The sequence below is a fragment of the Taeniopygia guttata genome, chromosome 12 (genome assembly GCF_048771995.1).
Source record: "Taeniopygia guttata chromosome 12, bTaeGut7.mat, whole genome shotgun sequence".
NCBI lineage: Eukaryota > Metazoa > Chordata > Aves > Passeriformes > Estrildidae > Taeniopygia > Taeniopygia guttata.
Genome location: NC_133037.1, coordinates 14443634 through 14468713, shown reverse-complemented (window position 1 = coordinate 14468713; position 25080 = coordinate 14443634). Strand labels below are relative to the sequence as shown.

The window sequence follows — 25080 nt, the reverse complement described above, 5'->3', positions numbered from 1 at the left end:
TGTGGGAAGCTCTATCTCCTTGCCAAATTCCACTGCTCTGAACATAACCAGCTTTCTCACTCAGCCTGTGCTCCTACGCTTAGCTAGTGCTCGTGCCTGCCTCTGCAAGGGAGTGTAGACAGACCCCACGCTCTCTTTTTCCTCTGTAACTATTTCTCCAGCACTGCCCTTTGCCTGATGTCAGTTCTCGTCTCCTCACTGAATTACAGGACATCAGGTCTCCAAGGAAACCCCTCCGAGATTGGTAAAACACTGATGGGCTGAAGACCAGCCAAGCTGGCTGCTCCTTGCTGCTGAGGCCAGGCAGCTTGGAAAAAGCTCCTGTGTGTCCTGTTAGCAAGTGGCAGGATGATTTTCAGACAAGTAATCTCCTTTGTTTGGCAACACAGCTTCTGAGTGCCACAGTGCCAGGGCACTCACAGCATGACCCAGGATCAGGGATCAGGTCCCCAGGAGCTGCCTGGTGGCTCCCTGCACACCAATTCTCCCTCCAAGGCCACAGCAAACAGCAGCTGTGCTGCTGCAGCCAGCCACAACTCAGCTACCACACAAATGTGCTTACAATGCTAACTGTGAATATCCTGCTCCACACCTTAGCAGAAAAATCTGAGAGGAAATTAGACAGAAGCAAATACAGCCACACACCCAACAAGCTGTTCTGCACTCCTTCAGTGCACAGCCAGCCTCCAGCAGTTTCCTATCTTCCTCAAGAGCTACTCTACCATGTAATTACAGGGGAAAACTGAAAGGTCTTCTTTCCCCTGCAAACCAGGTAGATTTTTGTTTGTTTAGCCACAAACAGGTCTCCAAATCAATATATAGATTCCCATCATGGAGTCCAGGAGTAAACAAATTCATGCACACACTCACTTGGCTCCTGCTTCAACCTCTACCTCCCCCCTGCACCCACTAATCTGAGCTGCTTCTGGAATAAAACTACCTGTCTTTTGTGCTCAGACTTAGGATTGGAACAAGATGACACATACACTTAGGCTGAGGGACTGCACAATTGAATAGTCATTTATTTTCTTACCATTCAGGTTAAAACAAGGATTGCTGGGGGGAACCCACTCCTGCACAGCTACAGGCAGTGTCACAGGGAGCCACAGCTCCCTTAGACAGGATGCACTCAGATATTTGGAGCCACGTTTCACCCTAAAGCATCCTTATCAGCCCCTCCAGATTTCCCACAAGCGATGCCGGGAGCACAGGGGGACACAGCACAGCCCAAGGGTAACACACACAGCACCCCCTACCCCTGGGATGCAGGAGGGGGCTCCAGCTCTCCAAGAGCCCCAGGAAAACCTATCAGGTGGTTGCCCACAAGCCTGACTTCTTGCTTTCCTACCAAAATAAAGTCTGCTAGCACAACAGTTGTGGGCAAGGCTTTGCAATGCCTTTGTAGGCCACGCTGAAACAGCGAACAAAAGTGTCTTTAGTTTATCTATTTATTTTTGGCACAGAGGAATGGCTGGGGTCAAAGCCAGTCCCATTCTCAAGCTGTTCTTTGTCCTCCAGTTTATCCAATACCCCCTTATCCTTCTCCTCGCCTGCCCACCTCCCCCTCTCCATTTTACCACAGGTCTTAAAAATTAAGCTGTGCATGAAACCAAACACCACACTTGAACACAGCCCAGCAAATGCTCTCCACGGTCACAGAAGGATCCTAATCGACCATAAAAAATGGATAAGAGCAGCATGCCCTTATATGGGCAGAGGCTAGACAAGGATCTGACACAAACATCATTTTTAAAGAAAAAATAATATTTATTTGCAATATAAACAAAGTCCCAATATTGGATCAGTATATATAGGGTCACTAAATTTCCTTCATAACTCAGAAAGCAGAACCATTCCTCAGTAACAAGCTCTCATTTGTACTAATCAGAAGACGCATCTTATTTTTTTTTCCTTTAAAGAATAAAGACCACTAACAGCACAGGAAGCCTTTACAAACCAGCTTAGCTGTAATGCAATAGAGATGCACTGTCAAAAAATCCCTGAAAAAATAAATTCCTCCATGAGGTAAGATGCAATTAGGATATTCTCAATTTTCTCACTCACAACCGTACGCCCATTCTCCCTTCCAATGACCCACAATCCCAACATTGTGGTAAACAAAACCCAACAAACAAACAAAAAACAACCAGAAAACAAGAAACAGAAGCTCATTCCAACATTCTGATAACACCTTTAACAAAAAGAACAGTTTCAGGATGTGACAGCGTCAAACATTCCTCCAGATGGAGATTTTTTTTTAATTATTTTTTATTTTTCTTGAAAAAAGTACAAAAAACTGGATATTTAGAAAAAAATCCGTGGCTTTTTTTTTTTTTTTTTTTCACTTACATGAGAGTTAAAGTGGACAGGGAGGGGGGAGAAAGGAGGGACTACATTGCAGCCAATAAAGAAATCTCCAAATCCGTTCTGCCCTCCTCCCAGAAATTATTACCACTTCCTCCCCTCCCAGCTTGGTAAAAGGAGTTTGCCAAACACTAGCCAGAAATACATACAAGTCTTCTCAGAATAGAAGGCACGGCATAAAGTTATTTGAAAGAGGAAGAAAAAAAATCAGAACCTCTGTTGAAAGCTCCAATCATCTCAGAATTTGCCAGTTAATATATATATTCATATATATATATATATTTATAAAAATTCTCTGTTACAATGCTCTCCTCATCATTTCCACACCTCTTCACTCCCTCACGTGCTCCGTGCGTGACGACTGAGTCCCGTCCCGCCACACAATCCTCGCTCTGCTCCAGGCGCTCGCTGCATTCCCCCTCCACCCCGCACACGTGGGAAAGAATCCAGTGTGCTCAAGAAACGCCAGCACTGCAACTACCTTCTGGACTCGGGAAGCTGGAATGGTTTCGGGCCAGCTGGATGACGTTGAATCAGTCAACAGGCAGCAGAGAATGAAGCCGGGCTCAGACATGCTTCTACCAACTCTGGAGGCTACGAGAGTTTTACCTCTGGCAGTAGCAAACAGTGTTTTTGGCAGGGGTGGCATTAAAAAAAAGCTTGCGGCTTAGTCACCTTGGCTGAATCAGTGCAGAGTTTGTGATTGTGAGTGCAGGAGTGGTGAAGGGGTTGCATTTAAGCCCAACTGGCCTTCACACATAACAAAGCTTCCTACCAGATGCTAACAACAACAGCAGCAGCATGTATCTCTCTCTGGAGTACCCAGTAATATGCCAGGACATACCAAGGCTTCACAAAGTGTGCAAAATGCATTTGGTCAATATAAACATTTGATTAAAAAAAATAATAAATGATCAAACAAGAAACAGAATAAAATACTGGTTTTGCAACCTGGTCTGTACAGTCAAGAACTTACATATCTAAAAAGAGTTTGAACCCAAAGCTCGAGTAATATCTACCTTTTCTTATTTTTTTTCTTAAATCAAAAAAAGTAAACTTGGGTTTTAAAACAGTCTTGGCCCAACACCTTTTGTTCAAGGTTTCCAAGTGCATAAATCTCCTCATTTTCCACAGCAAGCTAACCCCCGGTAGCTCTTCACACGTGTGCGTGTTCTGACAGTCTCAATGGACCCAGGAAAGCGGTTATTGCCGGTGACAGCTGCGTCCGAAACGCTGTAACATCGCCCGTGTTAAATAACCCCCTGTAAAAACACTACCTCTTCAAACCACTTGGATCAGGATACTTAGTGAGCGGCATTAGCCTTCCTAAAGCAGCGATCAGGCACCTCTGCCCAGAGAAGCTACTCATCTCAGAGCTGCCTGGCTAGACAGGTATTTTCCTAAGAGTTGAAATACTCAAGAGAAGCGATTCAATGCTCGAGTTCCCGACCAGGCAGCGTCCTCTTCATGTGGACTCCAGAGTGTTCAGCTGGAACAGGTTGTGGTTGGTGGGGGTGGTGAAGTAGAGCTGTTCACTGGGTGAGCGGTTGTCACAGGGGCTGTTGAGTCCCAGAGTCCTCTCAAAGTCCAGGAGTTGGCCCATGAAGTTAAAGTTTGGGGAAATGTTGGATTTTTTCCTTTTCACAAAGTCATAGGCATCATTCAGGGACAAGTTGAGTTTTTGCATCAAGTAGGCGACAGTGACTGTTACAGACCGGCTGATGCCAGCGAGGCAGTGAACAAGGATCCCACACTTCTTGGAACGGGCCTCATCTGAAACAAGACAAGGGGAAGGGGGAGTCTATTATTCTGCACCAAAAACACGTGGCTTTAAAGCAGGGCCAGGTGGCAGCTGCAAGCTCCCAACACCATGACGACTGCCAGAACTGGATCCCCTGCCCCTAGTGACACCATCCCATGTCCCTTGGACACCCGTATCTCTCCTCATGGGGATCAAGATACTCCTGCTGCACGGCAAAGATGCACATCCCCAGCAAGGCCAAGCATCTCATGTGCTGGAGAAGCATCGATCAAGTCTAGCAACACATCCCTTCCCTAGGGAACACCGTACCCTCAAGAGAGCTGGAGTAACCCACTGGAGGCAGATGGAGCTGGAGACAACAGCTCTGGGGAGATGCTGGTGGTTGGGCACAGCACACCCACCCCTACTCCAACTAAACCAGGGAAGGCTGTGCACGCAGGGCAAGGCTGCAACCCAGCACTACATGAGCTATTCTCCTCTGATGTTCCTGTCCTCCTTCCACTACAAAGTTACATGAATGCAGCCAATGCCAATTTAAGTGGAGTCTGAAGTGCAGGAACTTCCCTTATTGTGAAACTGTTCTTTAGGATCGACAGAAATGCACTTCACCACAAACAAACGCTTGTGTTGGAGGAGGCTCTCAGGATGAATGGTAGCGGGAAGCAGGAATGCAGGCTGGACCAAAAAATGGCGAGAGAACAGCAGCGAAATTTCCCCTCCCTTGCCACCAACTGAAAAGCACACACACACTCATTGTCTCTCGCACAGCCGGAACAGCGTGATCCCTTTATGAATTGACATCTCAGTGCTGAAAGAGGGACACGCCACTGAGAGCACTGAATGCACGCAAGTACCCAGCGCTGCTTTTACTTCTGGGCAGCCCTATTTCAAGTCAGTCATTTGACTGAGAGCTTGGCGGGGAGCGAAATGTGGCAGGAGAAAGAGGATCCTCGGGCAAAGCCAGAGGTAAGAGACACTCTGGCACCGTAAGTGCAGGGAAGGGCAAAGAAGAAGCAGGCAAAACAGAAATCCAGACCCAAGCCACAACAGGTTTTCTGCCCAGCCTCCAAAATCAGGCAAGAATTTCCAGTAGGGTGGGCAATCACCGCCCAGTGTACCCAGCCCTCCCCTCCAGGCTCTCCTGTTCTACATTTTTCCAGACATTTTTGCCTTTCATCTGACCTGCACAGCATTTCTTGGTGTTTGGTTTTAGAGTGAGGTAATCCTCCATTTCCTGTCATTAACTGGAAAGCACAAGCTCGGTGTTCACAGAGACATGGGCTGACTGGAGCAGACAGATCCCAAATGCCACACGTCAGCAGGGACACTGTACCTCATTCCTGACGTTTAACACCCTGCTCATGCAAGAAGTGCAGATGGGACATCAGACAGGTCCCTGTTGCCACACGGAAGCAGCAGCTTCTGACCACAGTCATGTTACTGGAGGGCAGAAGCTGGGGGCAAAGGAGAGCGTGTGGGAAGCAGGGTTTCTGACAGATGAAGAGCAGCCAAAGATCCACCACTGCTCTGCCCCATTTCAGGCCTTGCAGCATAGCAAGCACAAGCTACGGGGTCTGAAACAGGCTGCACAGGCTTCAGTCTGCAGGCAAAGTCCCCCTGTCCTTTACCTGTACAAGTGTTTGTAATCAGACTTGAAGCCATGGGGCTTTAATAGTTAATGATGATATTACTGCCTGTGCCATTCACCCCAATAAAACAGAGCTGATTAGGCTAATGACCATCATGAGCAAACAGCACAGGTCAGCCTGGAGGTGTACAGCCCTGTTCAGCCCAACATACACTTCCCACAGAATAAGAAGCAATTCTCAAAGTCAAGGCTGGCCTGAGAGAAGAGATCTTCCTTCCTGAACCCCACTACCACCAGCCAAAACTGTCATAAGGGCTGTCTACAGAGCAGTTTTTCCATCCAAACTCTGCAGTATAATTATAATCACTAACTTATTGTGTTGACACTTACCTTAGGAAAAGTATCCATACAAGGAGTTAGCTATGCTAGGATGACTTACAGCAGAATCCCAACTAGACTAGCAAATGCCCTTAGGAAAAGAAAAAACACACACACTCTCTCCCTGATTTTAACCACATTTGGAGCTAAGGAATTGCTGGCACCAGTCACACTAAAGCAGATCCCTTCCCCAAGTAAAGCAGGGAAAGGAGCTCCCCACTGCCTGGGTTCAGCCATTTCACAGCAGTGCAAATCCCCACACAAGGGCGAGAGGCAGCAGGGCAGTACAACCACTTGCAGGTAGCTCAGCTGAGGTGCTGCAAGAGGGCTGAATTTCGGAAGGGGAGGCCTCTCTGAACACAGCCAGGGTGATATGCACCAGATGTGCCACCTCACAGCATGACACTCCACTGCTAAGCTGATGCTGTGCCCCAGAGAGGTGAGGCTGCAGACAGCAGCAGCCCTGGGAAGCAGCACACCACATTCCCAAGCGGTGAGTATGAAAAGAGATGTTCTGCCAACTACCTACCAATGAAAGCAATGGCCTCGGGAAAGAACTGCGAGAGGTTCTGGCTCCAGTGATCTGAGATGGGGATCTGCTTGTACTTGAACTCTCCGTCATGCTCAAACATGTTTGGCAGGTTAGGAGTCACATTCAGGATGTATTTAATGCCATATTTGCCCAGGACGTCCAAATTGGTGGAATCTTTGGCACAGCCCAGGTACAGGTAAGGTAGGATCTGGACTGGAAAGGCAGGCTGATTGTTCGGGATGGGGCTCCCGTCCGACTCCGTGGCACTGCTGGGTTCCCTGTCGGATTCGCCATCCGAGCAGTCGGAACTTATCCGCAGCCCTCCCAGACCGAGGACTGATGCTGGGGGAGAGTTGCTGGGTGAGGAGCTGTCAAGGTTTGTCTCGCAGTGCTCAGAATATTCAGTCTGAAACTTGTTAAAGCCACCTGGGAAGGGGGAAAGGAGAGAGGGAAGGGGAGAGGCAGAGAGAAAACGAAAAGATGTTTTATTCTTTAGAATGGGAAATCCTTCTACCCGTGAACATATGTTACTCAGAAAGCCTTTACCAGCAAGAAGTTGGTATCCCTTAAACTTCACAGCAAGAAAAGCATTTCCCTGCTCCTTTATCTTCCTTGAGCAAACTGATACTGAGCAAACAGGTCACAGGAGACCAAGGAGTGGCTCTTACAAAGTTCAATGTTGCTCGTGAAAAATAGGGCCAAATCTCAACCACAAAATAAATAAACATCCACAAATAAAATCAATGCCAAGACACAATCACACCTTGTTAGCTTCTCAAAAATAAGGGGCTTGGGCAGTTTAGGCAAGAGCTATTATGCCACTTAGAAAAGTATCCATGTCTGAAAAGACAGATCAGGGACAACTACCACATACTCACCCCAGGCACTAAAACCCAACGCAGGAAAAAAGACCCTAAGTTTTGCCACAGGGTGATACTCTCAATTATTTTATCGTTAAAAAAAACAGGCTTTGCAACAGAGCAGTGTGACAGGTTTGTTCTTCACCCAAACCACAGCAGGAGCGCAGAGGGATGGGACCCTTCACATCTGCCCCTAAGACTTTTTCTCCGGCTCTTCAGCTCAGCTACTTGGGAAGGAAGGCAGAGGCAGGGAAGCAAAAACCCCACCGATCTACCTCCTTTCCAGGCGGTATTAAAGCGGAGCTCAGCCATCGGGATCTGACACTGACAAATGGTTTAATTAGCAAGGGCTCCTGGAAACTTCGTTAGTGGGTTCGGCGGTTGTGGCGGGGTCACTGAGCAGGACAGACAGCTCCTGCCACATCCATTCATGAAAAAGGCTCGTCCTCGCCCTCCTCCTCCCCCCGCGCCGCCAGACAGCGCCGAGGAGCCATTTTGGAATTTTAATTAGAAACATTTCCCACCGAGGCTCCCGGAAAAAGGCAGAGAAAGGGGCTCAGCTCCTCCCCTGCCCATCGGGGAGAGTTTAGGAGTAACTTCAAAACCGCTCCTTCCTGCTAGTGATGAGGACGACGGGGAGAGAAGCGGGAATGCAAAGCGAGGGAGCAAGGGAGCCCATGGGGAGACCCCAAACCGGGCCGGGATGATGGGATGGGAGCCTCACTCACGGGCAGGGATCGGAGGGTCGAGGGAGGAATGGTGCCAACCCCTGTGCTGGCCCCCCACCATGTTTGGGAAGGAGGTGTGTGCGGGCTGCGCAGCCCCGGGGGCTGGACCCCAAATACCTGACTGTCCCCCTGCCGCTCCACCCCGCCACCAGGAGCTTCCCCGGCTCCCCAAAAAGAGTCTATCAAGGAACAGCCGTGTTTTTTAAAGAGCCGTAAGTGGCAACTTTCCTGACCGCTCTCCCCCACACACGCTCCCCCGCTCTCCTGTTATTCCTGCCTCAAAGCCGCCACCCAGCGACCGGACTGGGAGCACTGGGAGGATGGGAAGGGTCCCAGCAGCCCAGCTGTGGGCTCTGCTCAGCCCGCTGCGATCTTTCAAAACGGCCAAAAAATCCCCAAAAAACCAAAGCTCCCAAAGCACCCCCAGCCCTGGTGTGCGGGGTTCGGCTCATCCGCAGCGCAGCTCCCCGCTCCCCATCGCCCTGTCCCGGGGGAGCAGCCGGGCTGCGCTCTCCCAGACCCGCAGCACTGCCTAGCAAAGGAGGAGGAAAACCCAAACGATGGCTTTTTGGTTATGTGGGGAGGTAAAATAATAAATAAAAAGGGCTCTCTTGTCCCCCAAAATCCGGGCATTCCTTCCGGAGGGCTGGAGAGGAGCCCCGAAGGGTTCCCTGCGGGGAGCGGATTCGAGGGGCGCCCAGCGCTGCCCAGCCGGGATCGGCTCGGGACGGGGCAGCGCTGCAAGGACCGCGCCGGCGGCCAGGCTGGGGGGCTCCTCCCGCCGCTACCGGGGAGGCGACGCAGGAAGAAGCGGGGCACTCCCGGCCGCTTCCAGCCTGCGACCATTTTGTGCGAGGGATTAAAGCGGGATGCAGAGGAGGGGGGGGAAAAACATAGAGAAAAATAGAAATAAATTAGGCAGAACGGATAAGGGAAGGAGGCAAAACGAGTCAGCCACCTCCGTCCGACCAGGGGATGGGCACTCTAGGGATGCAGCGGCCGGCCAGGGGCTGCGCAGGGGGACACGGACAAGGGATGCGGGAGCGGGACGGTGCTGGACGGAAGGCGACGGGCATCTCACCTTTCAGGTAATAGGCTTTGCAGCCGTCATCGCGCAGCTTCTGGAGCAGGAGCCCCAGCACGGAGGTGGCGGCACCGCTGTCCTGCCAGTCGGCGGTGGCCTCGTCGTAGAGCAGCACGGTGTCGGCCTTGCAGCGCTTAACGAAGCGCTCCTTATCCTCGTGGTTGGGGATGATGGAGCGGATGGGCAAATTGCCCTTCTTGAGTCGGCGCAGCATGAGCCCGGGGATGGCCAGGTTGATGGCCGTCTCGATGTGCGAGCTCTCGAAGAGCTCGTGGGGGCGGCAGTCGAGCAGCAGCAGCGAGCGGCCGCCGCCCGACTCCAGCTCCTCCTGCAGCCACTCCGCGCTCTTGCACGGCATCGCCGCAGCCATGGGCGCCCGCGGGGAGCTCCCCCAGACCTGCGTTTTCATGGGGCTCGGCAGCGGCGGCCGCCAGCGCCCGGCCCGCCGGCCACCCACGCGGCGTCCGGACGCGGCCCCGCTCCGCTGCGTCGGTCTCGCGCTGCGCCGGACGCGGCTCCGCTCAGCACGGCCGCGGGTGCGCGGCGTCTGCGGCCCGGAGCGCGGCGGCCCCCGCTCAGCCCTACGCGCTGCGCCCCATGCCGGCGGCCTCAATTAAAGCGGCGCTCGGCCCGCGGCCCGGCGAGTCAAGCCTCGGGGGCGGGGCGGCGGCGGGGCCCGGAGCTCGGCCCCGCCCCGCGCGGCGCCGCGCGCACGCCGGCCCCGCCCCCGCGGAGCTCCGCCCCCGCGCCCCCGCAGCCAATGAGGCGCGGCGGGGGGAGCGGGGCAGCCCCATATGGGCAGGGGCGGGGCCGCGGCGGGGGCAGAGCGCGGGAACGGCGCGGGAGCCGCGGGGGGAGCCGGGCACGGCACGGAGCGGATCGGCACGGAATGGAGCGGCACGGAACGGATCGGATCGGCACGGAGCGGATCGGCACGGAGCGGATCGGCACGGAACGGATCGAAACGAAACGGATCGGCACGGAACGGAACGTCCCGCCACGGAACGTCCCGCCACGGAACGGCCCGCCACGGAACGGCCCGCCACGGAACGGCCCGCCGGCGCTGACCCTGGCCCTCCGCCCGAGCGCGGGTTACGTATTAATAAAAAGGTCAAGCAGTGAAGTGACCCAGCCCACGGGCCGGCGGGTGTGCAGCTCCGCGTGGGTTCTGAGTGGGTCGCGCCCAGCCCTGTTTGGTCTTTGACAGGAACTCACAGTTCCAAAATAAAATCGACTGAGACTCATTAAAGCCTCCGCATTGCCTTTCGCTCTCAGACTGAGCTACAACATAGATGTTTTTATCCGTGCATCCTTGTTTATTTTTAGAGTATCTTTTCCTGTTGGCATCCACTACTATAAATACAAACCTTTTGTGCTGCAACAGTAACATTTCAAGACAGGAATGTAACTGGAGGCACCCTTGGGTTTCCTTCCATCTTTTACATTCCTTCTCGTGTGAATCAGTCCTCTGGTACCAGAAGTTTTCCGTGCCTCACACAAACTGTTCCCTGTTACAAAATAGATTTGATCTTTCTCTTTTTAATGAGCGGGATGACATTAAAAATGTGGTTCTGTATGAGCCACTTCTACTGCAGTCTATTTTCACCATGCAGGCAGTCAAACATTGGTGGATTGCTCAGAGAGGTTGTGCAATCTCCATCCTCGATAGATTTCAAGATCCAGCTCAACACATCCCCAGGTAACCTGGCCTGCCCTCAGGGCTGACCCAGCTTCCAGCCAGAGGTTTGACTGGAGCTCTCTTGTGGTCTCTTCTCGCCTGGGTTATCCTACAAGCCCTTGCTCTCAAATTCTTATAAGCATGAGTGGGAACCATTTCTTCTCCCCAGTCTAGGGAGATAAGCCATTCATTATTTTTTTTGTCTCTAACTTTTCATCTCTTTAGCCTCTTAATATCAACTTTGTCGCACACACTGTTTGAAGGGAAGAGGCAGGTCTCTTTCACCAGAAGGTTCCCAGGCTCAGCAACCTGACTAGGTCTCCTCAAGTTTTGTTTTTTTTCCCAGCTGGCTGAATTTCAGCCAGAACTGGGCTGTACCTTGTGTAACAGGAAAAATATTGCTCTTAAAACACTCCCCAACACGCAAACAAACACGTGCACACACAGAGTCTTAGTTGTAATGTTGTTGAGAACTGTGCTGTTCAAATGGCATTGTCTCTAGGCAGAACTTCAAATTGATTTGTATTTGAAGATGCTTTTCTTCTGGTCAAAATCTGCTTTTCTCAAAGCTGAGATCTACTACTGAAACCATTCCAGTGCCACTGTCTCCTCAGTGGTCTTTTATAGACCCTTAACACATGAAATATCCCTGTGCCTTTAGTACAAAGGCAGCACGTGGATGTGCAGGGGTCCTTCCTTTTGGTCTAATTCCTAAGGTTGGATCCTAAATAAAAATGCCGGCTTAAGAAAGCATTTAAGCGCATGCTTAACTTTGAGCACAGCAAGCATCTCATTGCAAAACACTCTGATTTCAGCGGGACCGTGCTCTGAACCATTCATGGATTTCATTGGCATCAGCAAAATAAATGTCTTGTTCTACATCGCTTTTTTTGTGACTCAAGTGTGCCCAAGAAAGCGGAACAGCAGAAGCTGTCCACTTCCCCTTGCCCAGTTTATTTTTACCACTGGTTGCTGTGGGAAGCTATTGTGATTCAGTGTGGCAGTAGGAAGTTCCTAACACTGCTCTTTGCAGCAGAGGATGTTGAGGTTCTTATGCAAGCCACAGGCACAGTGAAAATAGCTGACCTTTCAGAATGTTTATCGAGGCACCTTCAATTCACAAGGGGAACAGCAGCGGCTTGTGCAAAGGACTAAAATCTGGGTCTAAAGTCCCTGTTGTGCTGAAAACAGCCCAGAAATCTTACAGCGATCCTTTTTGGCGGTGCGAGGGAGGCAGGTGTAGCCGCCAGCGTGTGGTCCTGTGAAACCAGAAGAGAAATGTTTCACCTCCATTCTGCGGTCACATCAGCAACCACATCAGTTTCGGGACAGGCTCCAGACGCGACACCTGCGGAGACAAGCGATTTCACTGTGAGAAGGGCCAAAGCACAATAATGTCACTTAAGAGAAAGGTGCCATCCTGTGGCTGCCCGGCCAGGACCCGAGGGCCGCTGAGGCTCCGTCCCCTCGCTGCGGCCGCGCTCGGGCCCGCCCGGGGCCGTGCTGCCCTCTGCAGTCGGGCGCTCCACAGCGCGCCCGGCCCGAGGCACCGCCGGCCGGCCCCGGGCACCGGCACCTCAGGGTAAATCACTGCTCTGCGGGGAGCTGCGGGCATTCCCCGAAACCCCCTCCCATGGACACGGCATCCTGAGACACGCCTTGCAGGCTGGGGCCAGGACGTGGTGTGCCAGCACCTCCTCTGGCCCGGCGCGGCTGGCAGGGGCTCAGGGATGTCGGTGGTGGTTGTTTCCCCATGCACAAGCCTTTGCTGACAGGCAGATCAACACACATCTAGAAATGGGCAGCTTCCAGCTCAGGGCCCAAAAGCCCCAAGTGCTTGTGACAAGGACTGCACAAAGTGATAACCACTCTACGTGTGGATTTGTAAAATCATAGAATATCCTGAGCTGGAAGGGACCCACCAAGGTCTTCTAGTTCTGCCCAGGACCATCCCAAGAGTCCCACCACGTGCCTGAGACCATTGTCCAAACCCTTCCTGAACTCCAGCAGGTTTGGTGCCATGACCACTGCCCTGGGGAGCCCAGGGATTGCCATCATCCCCATACTGTAATACCAGACCTGACCCCAGGTTTCTAATACAGGTTGTGTGCATTTTTCTGGCTGTTTTTCTGCTGTGGAAAGGCTCTCTCCTCCAACAATCTTTCTGTTTGATGCCCAGTGCAGTGACCAGGCAACTTCCCCTAGCCCACAGCCCCATCTTGCTGGCTTGGCTTCAGAGTGCTTTTGCCTTCACCTGTCCCCATCTCCCATGATGCTGGTGCAGATGCCAGCTCAGGTTCCTCATTTCCATCACCTCTCTTTTCCCAGATTCTCTGACTGCAGAGCCCACAGGTTGTTTTGATGCTTTAGAAACAAAGACCATGAGTCATGGCAGTACACAAGGTAAGTGCATCATTAGCAGATGTCTGCCCAAAACCCACTCCAGGCCCTGGCAGCCCCTGCAGAGGCATCGCTCCCAAAGGATGTGACAGATCCTACTTTGCGCCAAGGGGGGAGGTAAGATGTGAGTAAAGGGAAGAAGGTGTCACACCCCAAGGGGATGCATGGTACTACCTACAGCTTAGGTGAGGCAGGGACTCTTAAGGATTTACAGAGTAAAGTAAATTAGAAGCTGGTCAGATGTTAATACATATTTTCTTCTTTAAAATGAACCTCTGAAAAGCTTTTTTTTGTAACATGCACTTTCTCCACAAAACTTCACCCCCAAAGGATTTTCCTTCCAGCCTCTCCCCCAGCAAACCTGTGCTGTAGCAGCTAAACCTTCATAGGACTTACCTTCTCACCGCTCATCAGCTGTTTGCTACATCTAATAAGAGGTACTAGGGTGTGATTGATGGCCCAGATACCAATCCATAAAGCTATTAAACTCTTTCTAGAAGGAGTCTTCCCCTGGCTCAGGTGTCTGTGATCAAATATCCACCAGTACCAAGACAGGAAGCACCTTCCTGGCAGCTTAATGCTGGACTGGCAGCTCCAAGCTGTGTTTTGTGAACAAGATTTCAGCTGGGAAGTGGCTCAGGTAACCTGGGCCCCCAGGCCAGCTCTGTGACGTTGAGTGAATCCACAGTTTTGGGTACTTCCCATCTGTAGAACAGGGCTGATACCTCCCATCACCTTTGCAAGCGTTTGGGTGCTAAGGAACCAGGCAGGTGGGCTGGTGTGATGTTAACATCCTCTTGCAATGCTGAATTTCTAGGACTGAATCACTTTTTTCTATCTTAAAAAAAAAATGTTAAAAAATACTTTTTATTTAATTTCAGCTTCCCTTCCTAATTATTTAATGGAGTAGGAGTTATTTTGTCAGGAGAGGGCACTTGTTGATGGTTTACCCCATGTTTCATTAATGCATGGAAGAGGTTAACTCCTGGTAGTTATGGCAGCAGATGCATGGTTTTAACAGGGGGAAAAAATCCCCAATTTTACTTTCTACTCTTGCACTAATTTGTGACTATTTTTATCTATGTTAGCACTGAGCCAGGGTAAAAATACTCCCTAGAAAGTTTAGAATTTACATTTGTCTTCATATATATTCAGCAGAAATCCAGCTCCCCAGCCTCCGCACTGCCTAATCTGGACTCATTAACTTCACCCGCCCCCGAGAAAAATGTCAGATGACTTTGGCCTGGAGAAGCCTTTCACCCACAAACACTCAGCAGGGGGGTCCAAGTCTCCTGTCTGCAGCAAACAATCCCCGTGGAGCATCAGCTCTGGCACTGCAGGTATCCAACTCAGCCAATGGGAACAGATTCACCCTTCCTAACACAGCCCTGCCTCGGGGCAAAGTCTCCCATGTTGGGCTCCATCCCACAGAGATGCTGAGCCCTGGAAGCATCTTCCACATGGCAAGGCAGATGGATGGAGGCTGGGGAAGAAGCACCACAAGGAGAAACCTTTGTGGAGCATCTCGTGAAACACAAAGCACCCACAAGCACGTGGAACTGGCATTGCCAGGTCCTGGGATAATGCCATTTTTCTTCTATTAAATGGACGTAACATTTGGCTCTCTGAGATGCCCTTTTGCTGCACAGCTGGAGAGTTTCATGTCAATGTGTCAATGAACTCTGCTGCAAAGACAACAAAATTGTTCTCTGGCAGGTTCCTGCAGAAGAAGCAAACCATCCCCTCCTGTGCAAAAGTCAGAAGGCACATGCAGTGTCTGGGCACCCTGGGGCCGTTACCATCTCACCACAGGGGCTGAGGCTGGAGGTCCCTGAGTGTCCAGTCCAGCTCCTGTCTCACAGCAGCATCTCTTAGGGCAAGTATTGCACCTGCTATTGGGTATCCCAATATCTCCAAGGACGGAGATTCCACACCTTTCCCAGGCAAGCTGGTGCAGTATTTCACCATCCTCACAGTGAAAAAGAGAACTGACACGTCCTGTGCTTCAATATGTTCCTGTTGCCCTCACTGGCCACCCAGGAAAAGCCTGAGTCCATGTTCAGGGTTTGAGGAACCCCATAATTTTTATGGAAATGGGTGTGTTTTCTATGAAACCCAGGAGAGAAAGGGGGCTCATGTTTAAGCAGGAGCCAAGAGCCCAGAGGCTCCACCAGCAAGGGAGGGCAGCTCCAATCTAATTAAACTGAGAAAACACCCTTAAGCAACACCATATCCCTTCTTCCCTGCTTCACCTCCTGGGCTCCAGGCTCCTTCCAGAGGAAGAACTGGAGAATATTTAAGATTATTTATCCTTTTAGCAGGGAGTTTTAAATGAGGAGGTCTGGAAGCTATGTGTCACCATCCTTAGGAAATCCTCCCCTGCAGAGGACCAGAGGAGGGGAAAGCTCCAATGCTCCTTTGGCAAGAGACCCTCCAGAGTCTGTCACTGCAGTGATGGAGTGGGACAGGCTATTTATGGGACTTAAGAAGCCAATAACATCTACCCTCAAGCCTGGCTCAGGCATGTGTTGGACACAGCCTGAACAGCCTGGAGGTGAATACAGACCTCCAAATCCCATTTATTCCTCCTTTTGTATGCCAGAAAAACCCTTCCTCCTTAGGAAAGAGTGAAGCAAGAGAGAAATGGCCCAAGACATGGAGTGCAGGACCTGTTGGTGCTGTCTGAGCTCCAGTCCTTGGCTCTGCAGATCCAGCACCTCGCCTGCCCTGTGCACACGTCAGTTCCTCAGCAGCTTCTCCAGACAGCCAGGCTGTTTTCAAGAAGCAATTTCCTGCAGAGGAAGATTTTTTTCCCAAGGAGCCTAAGTGGGGAACTTCCTGGTGCAGGCTTTTCATGGGAACCCATTGTGAAAGCAGCTTCACCACCCACCAGGAAGGGCTGTCACTGAGCAGGCTGCACCCCGCTCTGTGTCCCCAGCCCAGCTTCCCAGTACATCCCCAGGGATGAGAGTTTTGTGACTCTCACTCATCTCCCCAAGCTGCTGGAATGCTGACTTGTGGCACAGGAAGGGGACAGATGGTGAAGATCTGGGCTGGGTGCAGGCAGTGCAGAGCCTCCCAGGGAAGGTTCTGCATGGCCTGTCCCTCTGGTGAGAGAAGGTGTGGGAGAAGCTGAGAGGAGACATAAGACTTCTCCATACTTTGGCCCTCCAGCCTTTGTATTTTCCCTCTTCACCGTGCTGCTGGGTCTGATTTCAAGCAGGGCCACCAACTACCAGGACAGGCTTCTCCCCACACAGAGCTGGGTGGTCACTGCTCCTCAGCCTGGTTCTGGGAGACCCCTGGGTTTCTGGGTGCTCCTCTGAAATGCAAACCCTGCCAGGGCTTCTCCCACTGCTGCAAGAGTGGGGCAGTCCAGCTCAGCTCTGCTGTGGTGGAGCCAGGGCAGTCCCAGTGGCTTTGGCAGCACTGCCTGGGATTTTCACCAGAGCACAGAGGCAGCCTCAGCACCGTGGCAGTGCCCCACTGATAGCCCTGGCTACCAGTGAAACCCCAAAATGCACCAGTTAAACCCTCAGCCAACACAGACACTGGGGCAGCAAGTTGCACTGTGCTGCTGCTGCTTCTCACCATGGGTGGTGTTAAAGTCAATTATTGTCCATATCCTTTTATTCCAATGAGCTGTGCAGGTCTCCCAGCCCATGCATGCTCCCTACAATGCTGCTTTTCATTCATGCAGTTGCTCTGGTTTGAGTGTATTTTGTGGCTATGGATGGACAGGCAGCCCAGGCTCGTGCTCTGCTTTGAGCTCTCACCACCTGTGCCGTGGCAGCACTGGTCTCCCATGGAGAAATTCTGCTGGACATCTGTGAAGATGCTCTAGCTCCAGACATTTTTTTCCTTGCAACAAATTCTCTGGTCTTGCAACCCCTCACTGCAGTTAAAATAAAACTAAACAACACCCAAGAATCCATTTCCGTGAAGCATTTCAGGAGCAAGGGGTTGGTTCCTCTTTCAGAACATCAAAAAACAATTTCTATTTTCCTCACAGCGTTAGCAACGTTCAGCTGAGCCCTGCTCTTTTTTTCTCCCCTAAAAAAGTTTAGTTTCCAGGAAACAGGACTTTATTTTGAACACGAAGCATCTCTTCGGCCAGCCTGACACTCTTGGGTACACTCACAACTTTTGAATACACATATATGACATACAAGAACATGACCCAGCATAGAGGGAACAAACCAGGTCTCAGAGAAGAGTCCAGTCACTTCCTAACCTACCACTGGCTTAATTGTGTCATGCTGGGCAGGTCCCTTCCTTCTGTCTGTGTCTTGCTTTCCAGGCCTTGAACTGGGGTTTAAGATCCTTCATGCAGGACTCTGCTGGACCTCAGAGCTGGCAAGAAGTATCTGGAACACTCACAAGGTGCCAACCCACTTTCTGCCAGTGGCAGCAGTGCTTGGTCAAAAAGGATGAATCAAAACCTCCTTCCCCCTTGGCCTGCTGGCAATGCTCTTCTTAATCCAGCCCGTGATGTTGCTGATTGTGAGAAGGCACCACTGGCTCATGGTCAGCTTGTTATCCACCAGGACCTCCCAGGTCTTTACCTACAAAGTTGTTTTCCAGCCAGCTGGTTCCCAGTTTGTACTGGTGAGTGTGGTCATTCCTCCTTGGGGGCAGGAGTTCCTAGTCCCTTTGCTGGACTTCATAAAGCTCCTCTTTGCACACTGAGGTCCTTGTGAATGGCACCCTGGAACACGCAAAGCCAGGGGAGCAGGGAGAACTCACAGCATTTCATAGCTCAAGTGGTGGATCTTGGAGAAAAGGATGGAATTGGAGACACACATTGCTTCCCTTCTGACCACTGCCCACAGCAGAGCGGGGCACTGGCCTTGGGACACCCAGGGCATGAGGAAAGGGGGATCCTGCCAGCAGCTGGTGCCACCTCAGCACACACTGCCTGTGTTCCTTCACTCACCATCTGACAAGCCAGGAAGCAGTGCTCAGGGAAAGAGGTGACCAGGCAAATTCAAGCAAAGACATCCCAGGGAATGAGTCACTGGCTCTGAATGAGAAGCCAGACTCTGCTCTGGAGGGAGAAGGGCAGCAGGAAAGAGGAACGCTCCCGGGAGACTGCAGGATGGTTAAAAGGCTTTTACTTGGAGCTTGCATTGGAGACCCCCATGCTGTGGCAGCAGAGGAGTGAGAGCAGACTCTGGGTGTGCCCACAGAGCAGCTCCTGCCCACGGGGACACAGCAGTGGGAGCTCAGCTCCTTAAGGAGGCCGCTCCCAGAGCAGGAGAAATCACCCACCCATCCCAGGCTTTTCTCAGGAAAGGCTTGGCTCTGGTGCTGACAGTTCTCATGGGAAATGTTATTTCCTTGAAAACCTTGGGTATTCAGGTCAGCTAAAATCTTTTAGCACAGTGGCACCAGACACACTGAGCTGGTTGAGTCAGAAGGTAATTTCCAATACATGTAAGGCAACTTCCAAGGACCAGAGTACTTCATCACCATGTTTTCCTGGTGACAGCTTCAGTTGTTTTGCTTCTAAGAATCAGCCTTTTGTTCACTCTTTTAGTTTATTTCCTCATGGAAAGCCTTTCATTTACTCCCCAGCATTACCTGTAGCTATTAATCCCAGCAGGTGAAGAAGGTGGAAGAGGAACAGTTCTTCAGCAGCAGGGCCAGCGTGCCAGAAATGGTACTTTTCTCCTAAGCTGTTCATAAAGATAACAAGAGATGAAAAGGTTTTGTCAGGAGGGGGACCTTCTCTAGCTGGAAAGCATGAAATACAGGAGCACTGCTGTCTCTTTTGGTGGGGCCCTGGCATTTCTGATCTTGTTGCTCCAAGGCTTTGCCCTATGGAGCAGATGCCCCAGAAGGCCAACCAAGGTGGATGGGTGGATGGGAGAGAAGCTGCCAAGGGACTCACACCCATCCTAGAGGGGCTGCAATGCCTCAAAGAGAGAAGAAAACCTGGCTGGAAAAACAAAAAAAAACCAAACCTCAGAGCCCAGACTTGTTGGGTGAAAGGTGTTGGAAATGCAAATCATTAATTTAAAGAACTGGGCCAGGAACCAGGGGTGCCAGGCTGAGCTGTTATCTGCTGCATCAGCTGCGAGCCTGGCTCAGGATTTCAAAATAAAATTAGACTTGCAGTATATGTCTTTAAATATTTAAATTACTTTCAGTAATTCATATGGTGACATTTAAACAAAGCACAGCAAGCAAACGGCTCCCAGTGCTAAAAGGAAATGTTTGCAGGTAATAATATTTAATTTAAAAGGGAACAGCTGATATCAAGGCAGAATCTTAATGCTGAATTCAACCTACATTTCTCTCTCAACCAAGCAGGGAAGAATAAATCCCCAGGCAAGTGAATGGTTAAAGATGTAGAGTGGTGTGATTGAAGCGCTGGTCCCAGACACCCCAAAGAGCTGTGAATTATGTGGGTGCCTAAATATTTTCAGGACTGGGGCTGATGTAGTTTTGTTGGCTCCCAGAGGTGGGGACAAGCAGTTTCATGCTGCAAAGTGAGGACCATGGGGGCTTGGTGATGCCAGCCCCTCCTGCCACACTCACCTTCCCACAGCCTTCCTGGGCCCTTTGCTGTGAGTCTGTTCCAGAAACTAAAGGGAAAATCCATCCTGGGTGCAAACAAGCAAAACTCAATGAAGTCAGCTCACACTCAGGCAGCTTTGCCGTGGTGCTGCCGGCCAGTTTGGAGAGCTTAGCTGGGTCTGTTACATCAGTCACACTGGATTTCATAACATCAGACATTTCAATGAGGGTGACTCATTCTCTCTTGAAGGGTATTGTATGTATGAGCAAAGATGATTAACTTCTGCTGAATGGTATGATTTCTGGGATGGGAACTGCTATTAATTAGGAGCGGATCTCAGATGTTCACAAACCCTGTTTTCATGGCCTACTTTGTATATTTTCCTCCATTCTACTTGTTTTTTTAGCTCAGGATAAATATTAAAGTGCTCTTCTCTGGTATCTGGCACTAAAGCAGCCAGATGTCCAGCAAAGGCATCTGACTTTCATAGTCAGGCACGGCCCAGGGCTCAGTTCCTGTGGCAAAGCTTCAGCTACTTGCCCTAAAAAGCTCAGTTTTCACATTAAAAGCAAACAAAACAAAATAAAAGGGAACTTCCAGCCTGCACAAGTGCAGCAGATAAAGTACCAAGGGAGGTAAAATAAGCAGAAGTGGCTCAGAATGTATAATCCAAAGAGTTATCCTTTCTCATCCCCCCCCTGCCCCCCAAATTTTATTTATCAAAAGAAAGTTGGGGGCTTATGCTAATCTCATGCTTCTGGCTGTGGAGGGTTGAGGTTTGGGATTTAACACTGCCAAGGATCATTGGGATAAAGGGTTTGCCAGATTCAGGGAGAAAAACACCCTTTCAGCTGCACTGCCTACAAAGCTGGACAGAAGCTTACCAGCAGAAGGGTCAGGGTGTTCAGTGTCTTCAAGCACATCTGCAGCACCCAGCACTGTGGTCCTGCAGGAAGTGCTTGGAGAAATGAACACCAGCCAGCTTGCAAAAGCCAAAGAAGGCAGGCATGGGATGGAGCTGTTCTTTCCCACCCCAGGCATTGCTGGGAGATGCCAGGAAGCAGCCAGGCATCACTGACAACAGGTCAGTGTTTAACAGCCACCACCTCATGATTCTCCACATCTCCCCTGGGATGACAAGGTCCCCTCCCAGATCAGCTCCCTCTTGTCCTATCCCATAGCACTGGCAGCGAGCAGCACAACATCCCACAGAGCCAGACATCCCACCCTGCTCCAGTCCTGGGAACAAACAAACTATGGCCAGTCCCTCTGCCTGGGCAGCAGGGAGCTACAGGAAGTGCCCTGCTCTTGGTTCCTGGTGAGACACCACTGTGAAAGTCAACTCTGATTTCCCGAGAGGGAAGGGGAGGGTCACAGCTCAGCCTGGTATTCTGCCAGCAAGGATGAGATTCACGTGCTTTGCCCAATACCCCGTCCCCATGTCCCCATGCCCCCTCCAGCACTTACAGCACTCCTCAAATGTCAGGCAGGGACTGTGGGCAGCAGTGAGGCAAACAAAGGTCACTGGATCTGTGCTTTTCCCCTTCCATCAGCTGAGGCTGCTCGGAGCTCCTGGGCACAGGCGGGAGAGCTGGTCCTGCTCCACAGCAGGCAGTGATGAGGAGCATGAGCAAACTCAAGAGAAGCAATTGTTTGTAGTTAATTGCAACAAGAAGAGATTATTTTTAAAATTAAAACTCAGGGCTGGATGTTTGAGCACAAATGGGGGGTGAGCAGTGAAACTGCCCTGTGGGTGGGCAGCCCTCACCTGTGGGTGTTTGGAAGCTTTTGGGGCAGTGACTTGCTCTCCTCTACCCCTCCTGCTTGTCACCAGGCAGGGAGCAGAGGGGTGACCTGCCCTGGCTCAGGCAAGTACCCAGGCTGGTGACAGCACACCTGGAAGCACCTGCTGCCCAAACCTCCCTGCAACCACCACAGCTCCCAGGCTTACTCTCGAGAAGCTGGGAGGTGTGGGGGCATTAGAAGGCTTCTCCTTCCAGAGTCAGTGGTGAGGAATGTGCATTCGAAACAGAGATAGGGCTGGTTTCACTTGTGCTGCACACCAAATCCAACCATGAGGCTCTCTGAGATAAAGTGGCACGTAGGGGTAGGAAAACCCCACAATTTGCCTAAATTTTGCACCCATAAAACGCCACTAGCAGATCAAAGTGTGGATGTATGATTCAGGCACAAGTCTGGGATGTGTGAGCTTCTGCCCAGGCATGCAACGAAGGCTGAGCCACGCAACACCAAGGGTTTCCTTGGAGACTGACGCAGAAGGGGCTTCTCCAGAAGCACTTTCTCCCTGCTTTACCAGGCAAAGGAACACCCTAAATCCCGTCCCCACCCAAAATCCCATCCCCACCAGGAGAGCCAGCAGGGCTCCACTGCGCCGCTGGAGGAAGGGGCAGTGCTGAGAGCCTGGAGGGGGGTTTTCCTCACCTCCGAGCAGCTTTCCTGTTGCGCAACTCACTCGTGCTTCTAAAAATGTTTGCTGGAGCAACAGTCTCTAAGGCGATTTCCATAACAATGGGTGCAGAAGAACGATCCACGCTGCTGGAGTGATTCGCTCGCTCACATGCTTGCTGAGGACCGGGCACACCGCAATTCCAGCAGTGAGATGTTCCTGTCAATGAGAGAAAAAGAGGATTTGAATTGCTCTCAGCAGCTGCTGGAAAGCTCCCCAGAGGTCCTGCTGTCCATCGCCTAGCCAAGGGGCACGGGCACGGCTCTCTGCCCTGCCCCAGGGCATTGCCAGAGTCTGCAGGCACAAAAACACCCACAGCAGAGGTACAAAAGCACAGAAAACGCTTCCACAGCTTTGGCTGGTGTGTCGGCACTGCCCAGCAAACACACACCCGCACAGGGGCAGGACCCAGCTGCACCCTGACACCAGCCAAAGCTCCTGCTTCACCCGGCGCCTCAGTCCTTACACAAAGCCCCCACGTGTTTGTCTTGTATCACACTTCTGGGTGCTCAGCTCCAGCCAAAACCAACCAGGTTTGCTCCTTCCCCACATCTTTTCCAGCTGACCCATTAAAATCGACACTCAGTGCCTCCAGTTTGAATCGCTCACATCCTGCCATTACAGCTTTGTTTAAATCTGTGCAGAGCTCAACCTGTTGTCAGACAGACACTAATTGGTGTGTTTCTAATTATTTGTTTCCATCTTAAAACCTGTTTTTCAGCAGATTGCAGCTTTATTTTAATACATGCTTGGCTAGAGCTTGATATACTGGTTGCCAGTAACCTAGACACAAATGGGATTGCATTGCACAGGGGGAGTAGGGGAAGAAAAGAGACTGAGTTAAACTGAATTAAGAGCCTGTTCATAAAAATTAATTAAGCAAAATTATGAAACAAGCAGCACCGTTGCATTGCAGAAGATAGTTTCTGTATTCCTGTTTCTACCTCTTCAAATAAGATGAACCTCTGCATTCGCAAAAGGGCATTTGAAACATCTCCTTACACAAACGCTTTGACTGTGGTTTTTTATGTGATCAAAGCTCTAAAACTTAGGGTTAATCCTTTTTATACTCACATGGTTGGTGTTAAAAATTAGCTCATCAGTGGGTGACCAAACCAGGATCAATCTCCAACTGCTTTTCCAGGATGTGAATACAGACACTCGGGCACTGTCCTCAGCCTCTTCATTCAAGCAACACCAATTGGCTTTTCCTCTTCCAGGAGCACCCTGGGCCCTTTGTATCTTGGTCATTTTCACACAAGTCTTCAGAGGGCAGGAGAAGTAGCTGAGGTGCTGCTCTAAGGCAGCTGACATTGCTGGCACACACCAGGCAGCACAACCAGTGCTCTAGGACCTGCCTTGCTCCATTGTCTCTTTGTAGCTCTTTCTCCTGTGCTGAGGATTTTGGGGTCTCTGATCTAAAATGCAATTAAGGAGACCGAGGCAATTAAACAAAAAGAAAGCCCTATGTTATTTGCTGGCAAATACTGACTTTTTAGTGCAGGTCATGTTCTGCACAGCCCTGGCTGAAGCTGCTTGCAAACATCCTCACCTTTGGCTTCTCCTTTCCAGCTCCCTGCTTTTCCCTGGGTGTGGGAAAATGCAGCAAGAGCATCCCACAGACAAGAAAGCTTCAGTTCCCCAGCCAGGGGTTGAGTTGCCCACCAGGACAGGCAGGAGCCACATGAGGACTGGCAGTGTGCATCCAGCAGCACGTTGTGTCCCTGGCATAACCTGACCTCTGGTTGTCTCCACAGTCATCCACAAAGGGAGATTGAAATCCTTGTGCAGCTCTTTCCAGCACTGAACACACTCTAAGGACATTGATTTCTCTGCAGGCTTTTTGTCAGCAGACAAAGGGGCTCAAAAAGCTGATGCAGCCAGTGGGGTGTGAAGATGTACTTCCCAGGAGGAGCTAACTGCTAGAGGGAATTGGGTTTTCTGTTGTCAGCACAGTGGCCTGGGACTTTGGAGGAGACACCCAGACTGAGGGCACAGCCCAGAGCACCTGGTCCATCCTGCCCCTGGGGGGCAGAGGCCCAGCTGAGAGGCCAAGAGTGGGCAGCATCTCCAGATGAACACCGGTGGTGCCCTCCCTCCTGCAGGTCTTGGATTCTGTGGGATACATGGCCCAAAGCAGTCATTCCATCAATGCTAAGCAGCATGGAGGTCACATGGGAGAAGGCCTTTGCCAGGCTGAATTTTGGGGATGGCCTGTTGGTTTGGTCCTTGCAGAGGAGCATCTCATGCAGACACATCTGCCTGCACCTGTAAACTGAGCCAGGGGATGGAGAGGGTCCATCACCTCCTCTTAGCCTTTCCCTATTTCCACACAAAGACATTTTTGGTGAGCTTCTACTCCTTTTTTTTATACTAAAAAGGAAAGAAAAGAGGAAGATATGCACTTGATGTTAAGGAAATCTAACAGAGCGTGCAGCAATCCAACTGCTCAGACACATATGCCTCCTTCCTTCTGCTCCGTACCAGCGAGGCTGTGCCATATTTAGATCTGGCTCCATCTCTCACAAACTTGACCAACTGTTCTTCCACAGTGTCATCTCTGCTTGTTTACCCCCAAACTGTTCACTGAAATCCTCAATTCGGTGAGGGGGAAATAAAAAAAATAATAATAATTTTTAAATTGTTTTATTTTTAATGACAGGAAAAGCACTAAATGCCAAGAAAGGCAGATCTTGGCATTTAGTGGCGGGTAAAG

At 50.9% G+C, this 25080-nt stretch overlaps 1 protein-coding gene and 1 long non-coding RNA gene across 2 annotated transcripts; both read right to left on the bottom strand.

The window, feature by feature from the left end:
- Positions 1-1743: 1743 nt before the first annotated feature.
- Positions 1744-9906, bottom strand: DUSP7 (dual specificity phosphatase 7). The gene is made up of 3 exons (XM_002194779.7): positions 9294-9906; positions 6622-7050; positions 1744-4137 (listed from the first exon to the last, which is right to left on the bottom strand). Exons 1-3 carry the CDS (start codon positions 9703-9705, stop codon positions 3830-3832), a joined length of 1149 nt encoding a protein of 382 aa, XP_002194815.4. The 5' UTR covers positions 9706-9906; the 3' UTR covers positions 1744-3829.
- Positions 9907-10591: 685 nt separating this feature from the next.
- Positions 10592-24948, bottom strand: LOC115496928 (uncharacterized). Its single transcript, XR_003962451.4, has 4 exons — positions 23439-24948; positions 21365-22523; positions 18958-19052; positions 10592-12322 (listed from the first exon to the last, which is right to left on the bottom strand). It is a non-coding gene; the product is annotated as an uncharacterized lncRNA (long non-coding RNA).
- Between the last annotated feature and the right edge of the window lie 132 nt (positions 24949-25080).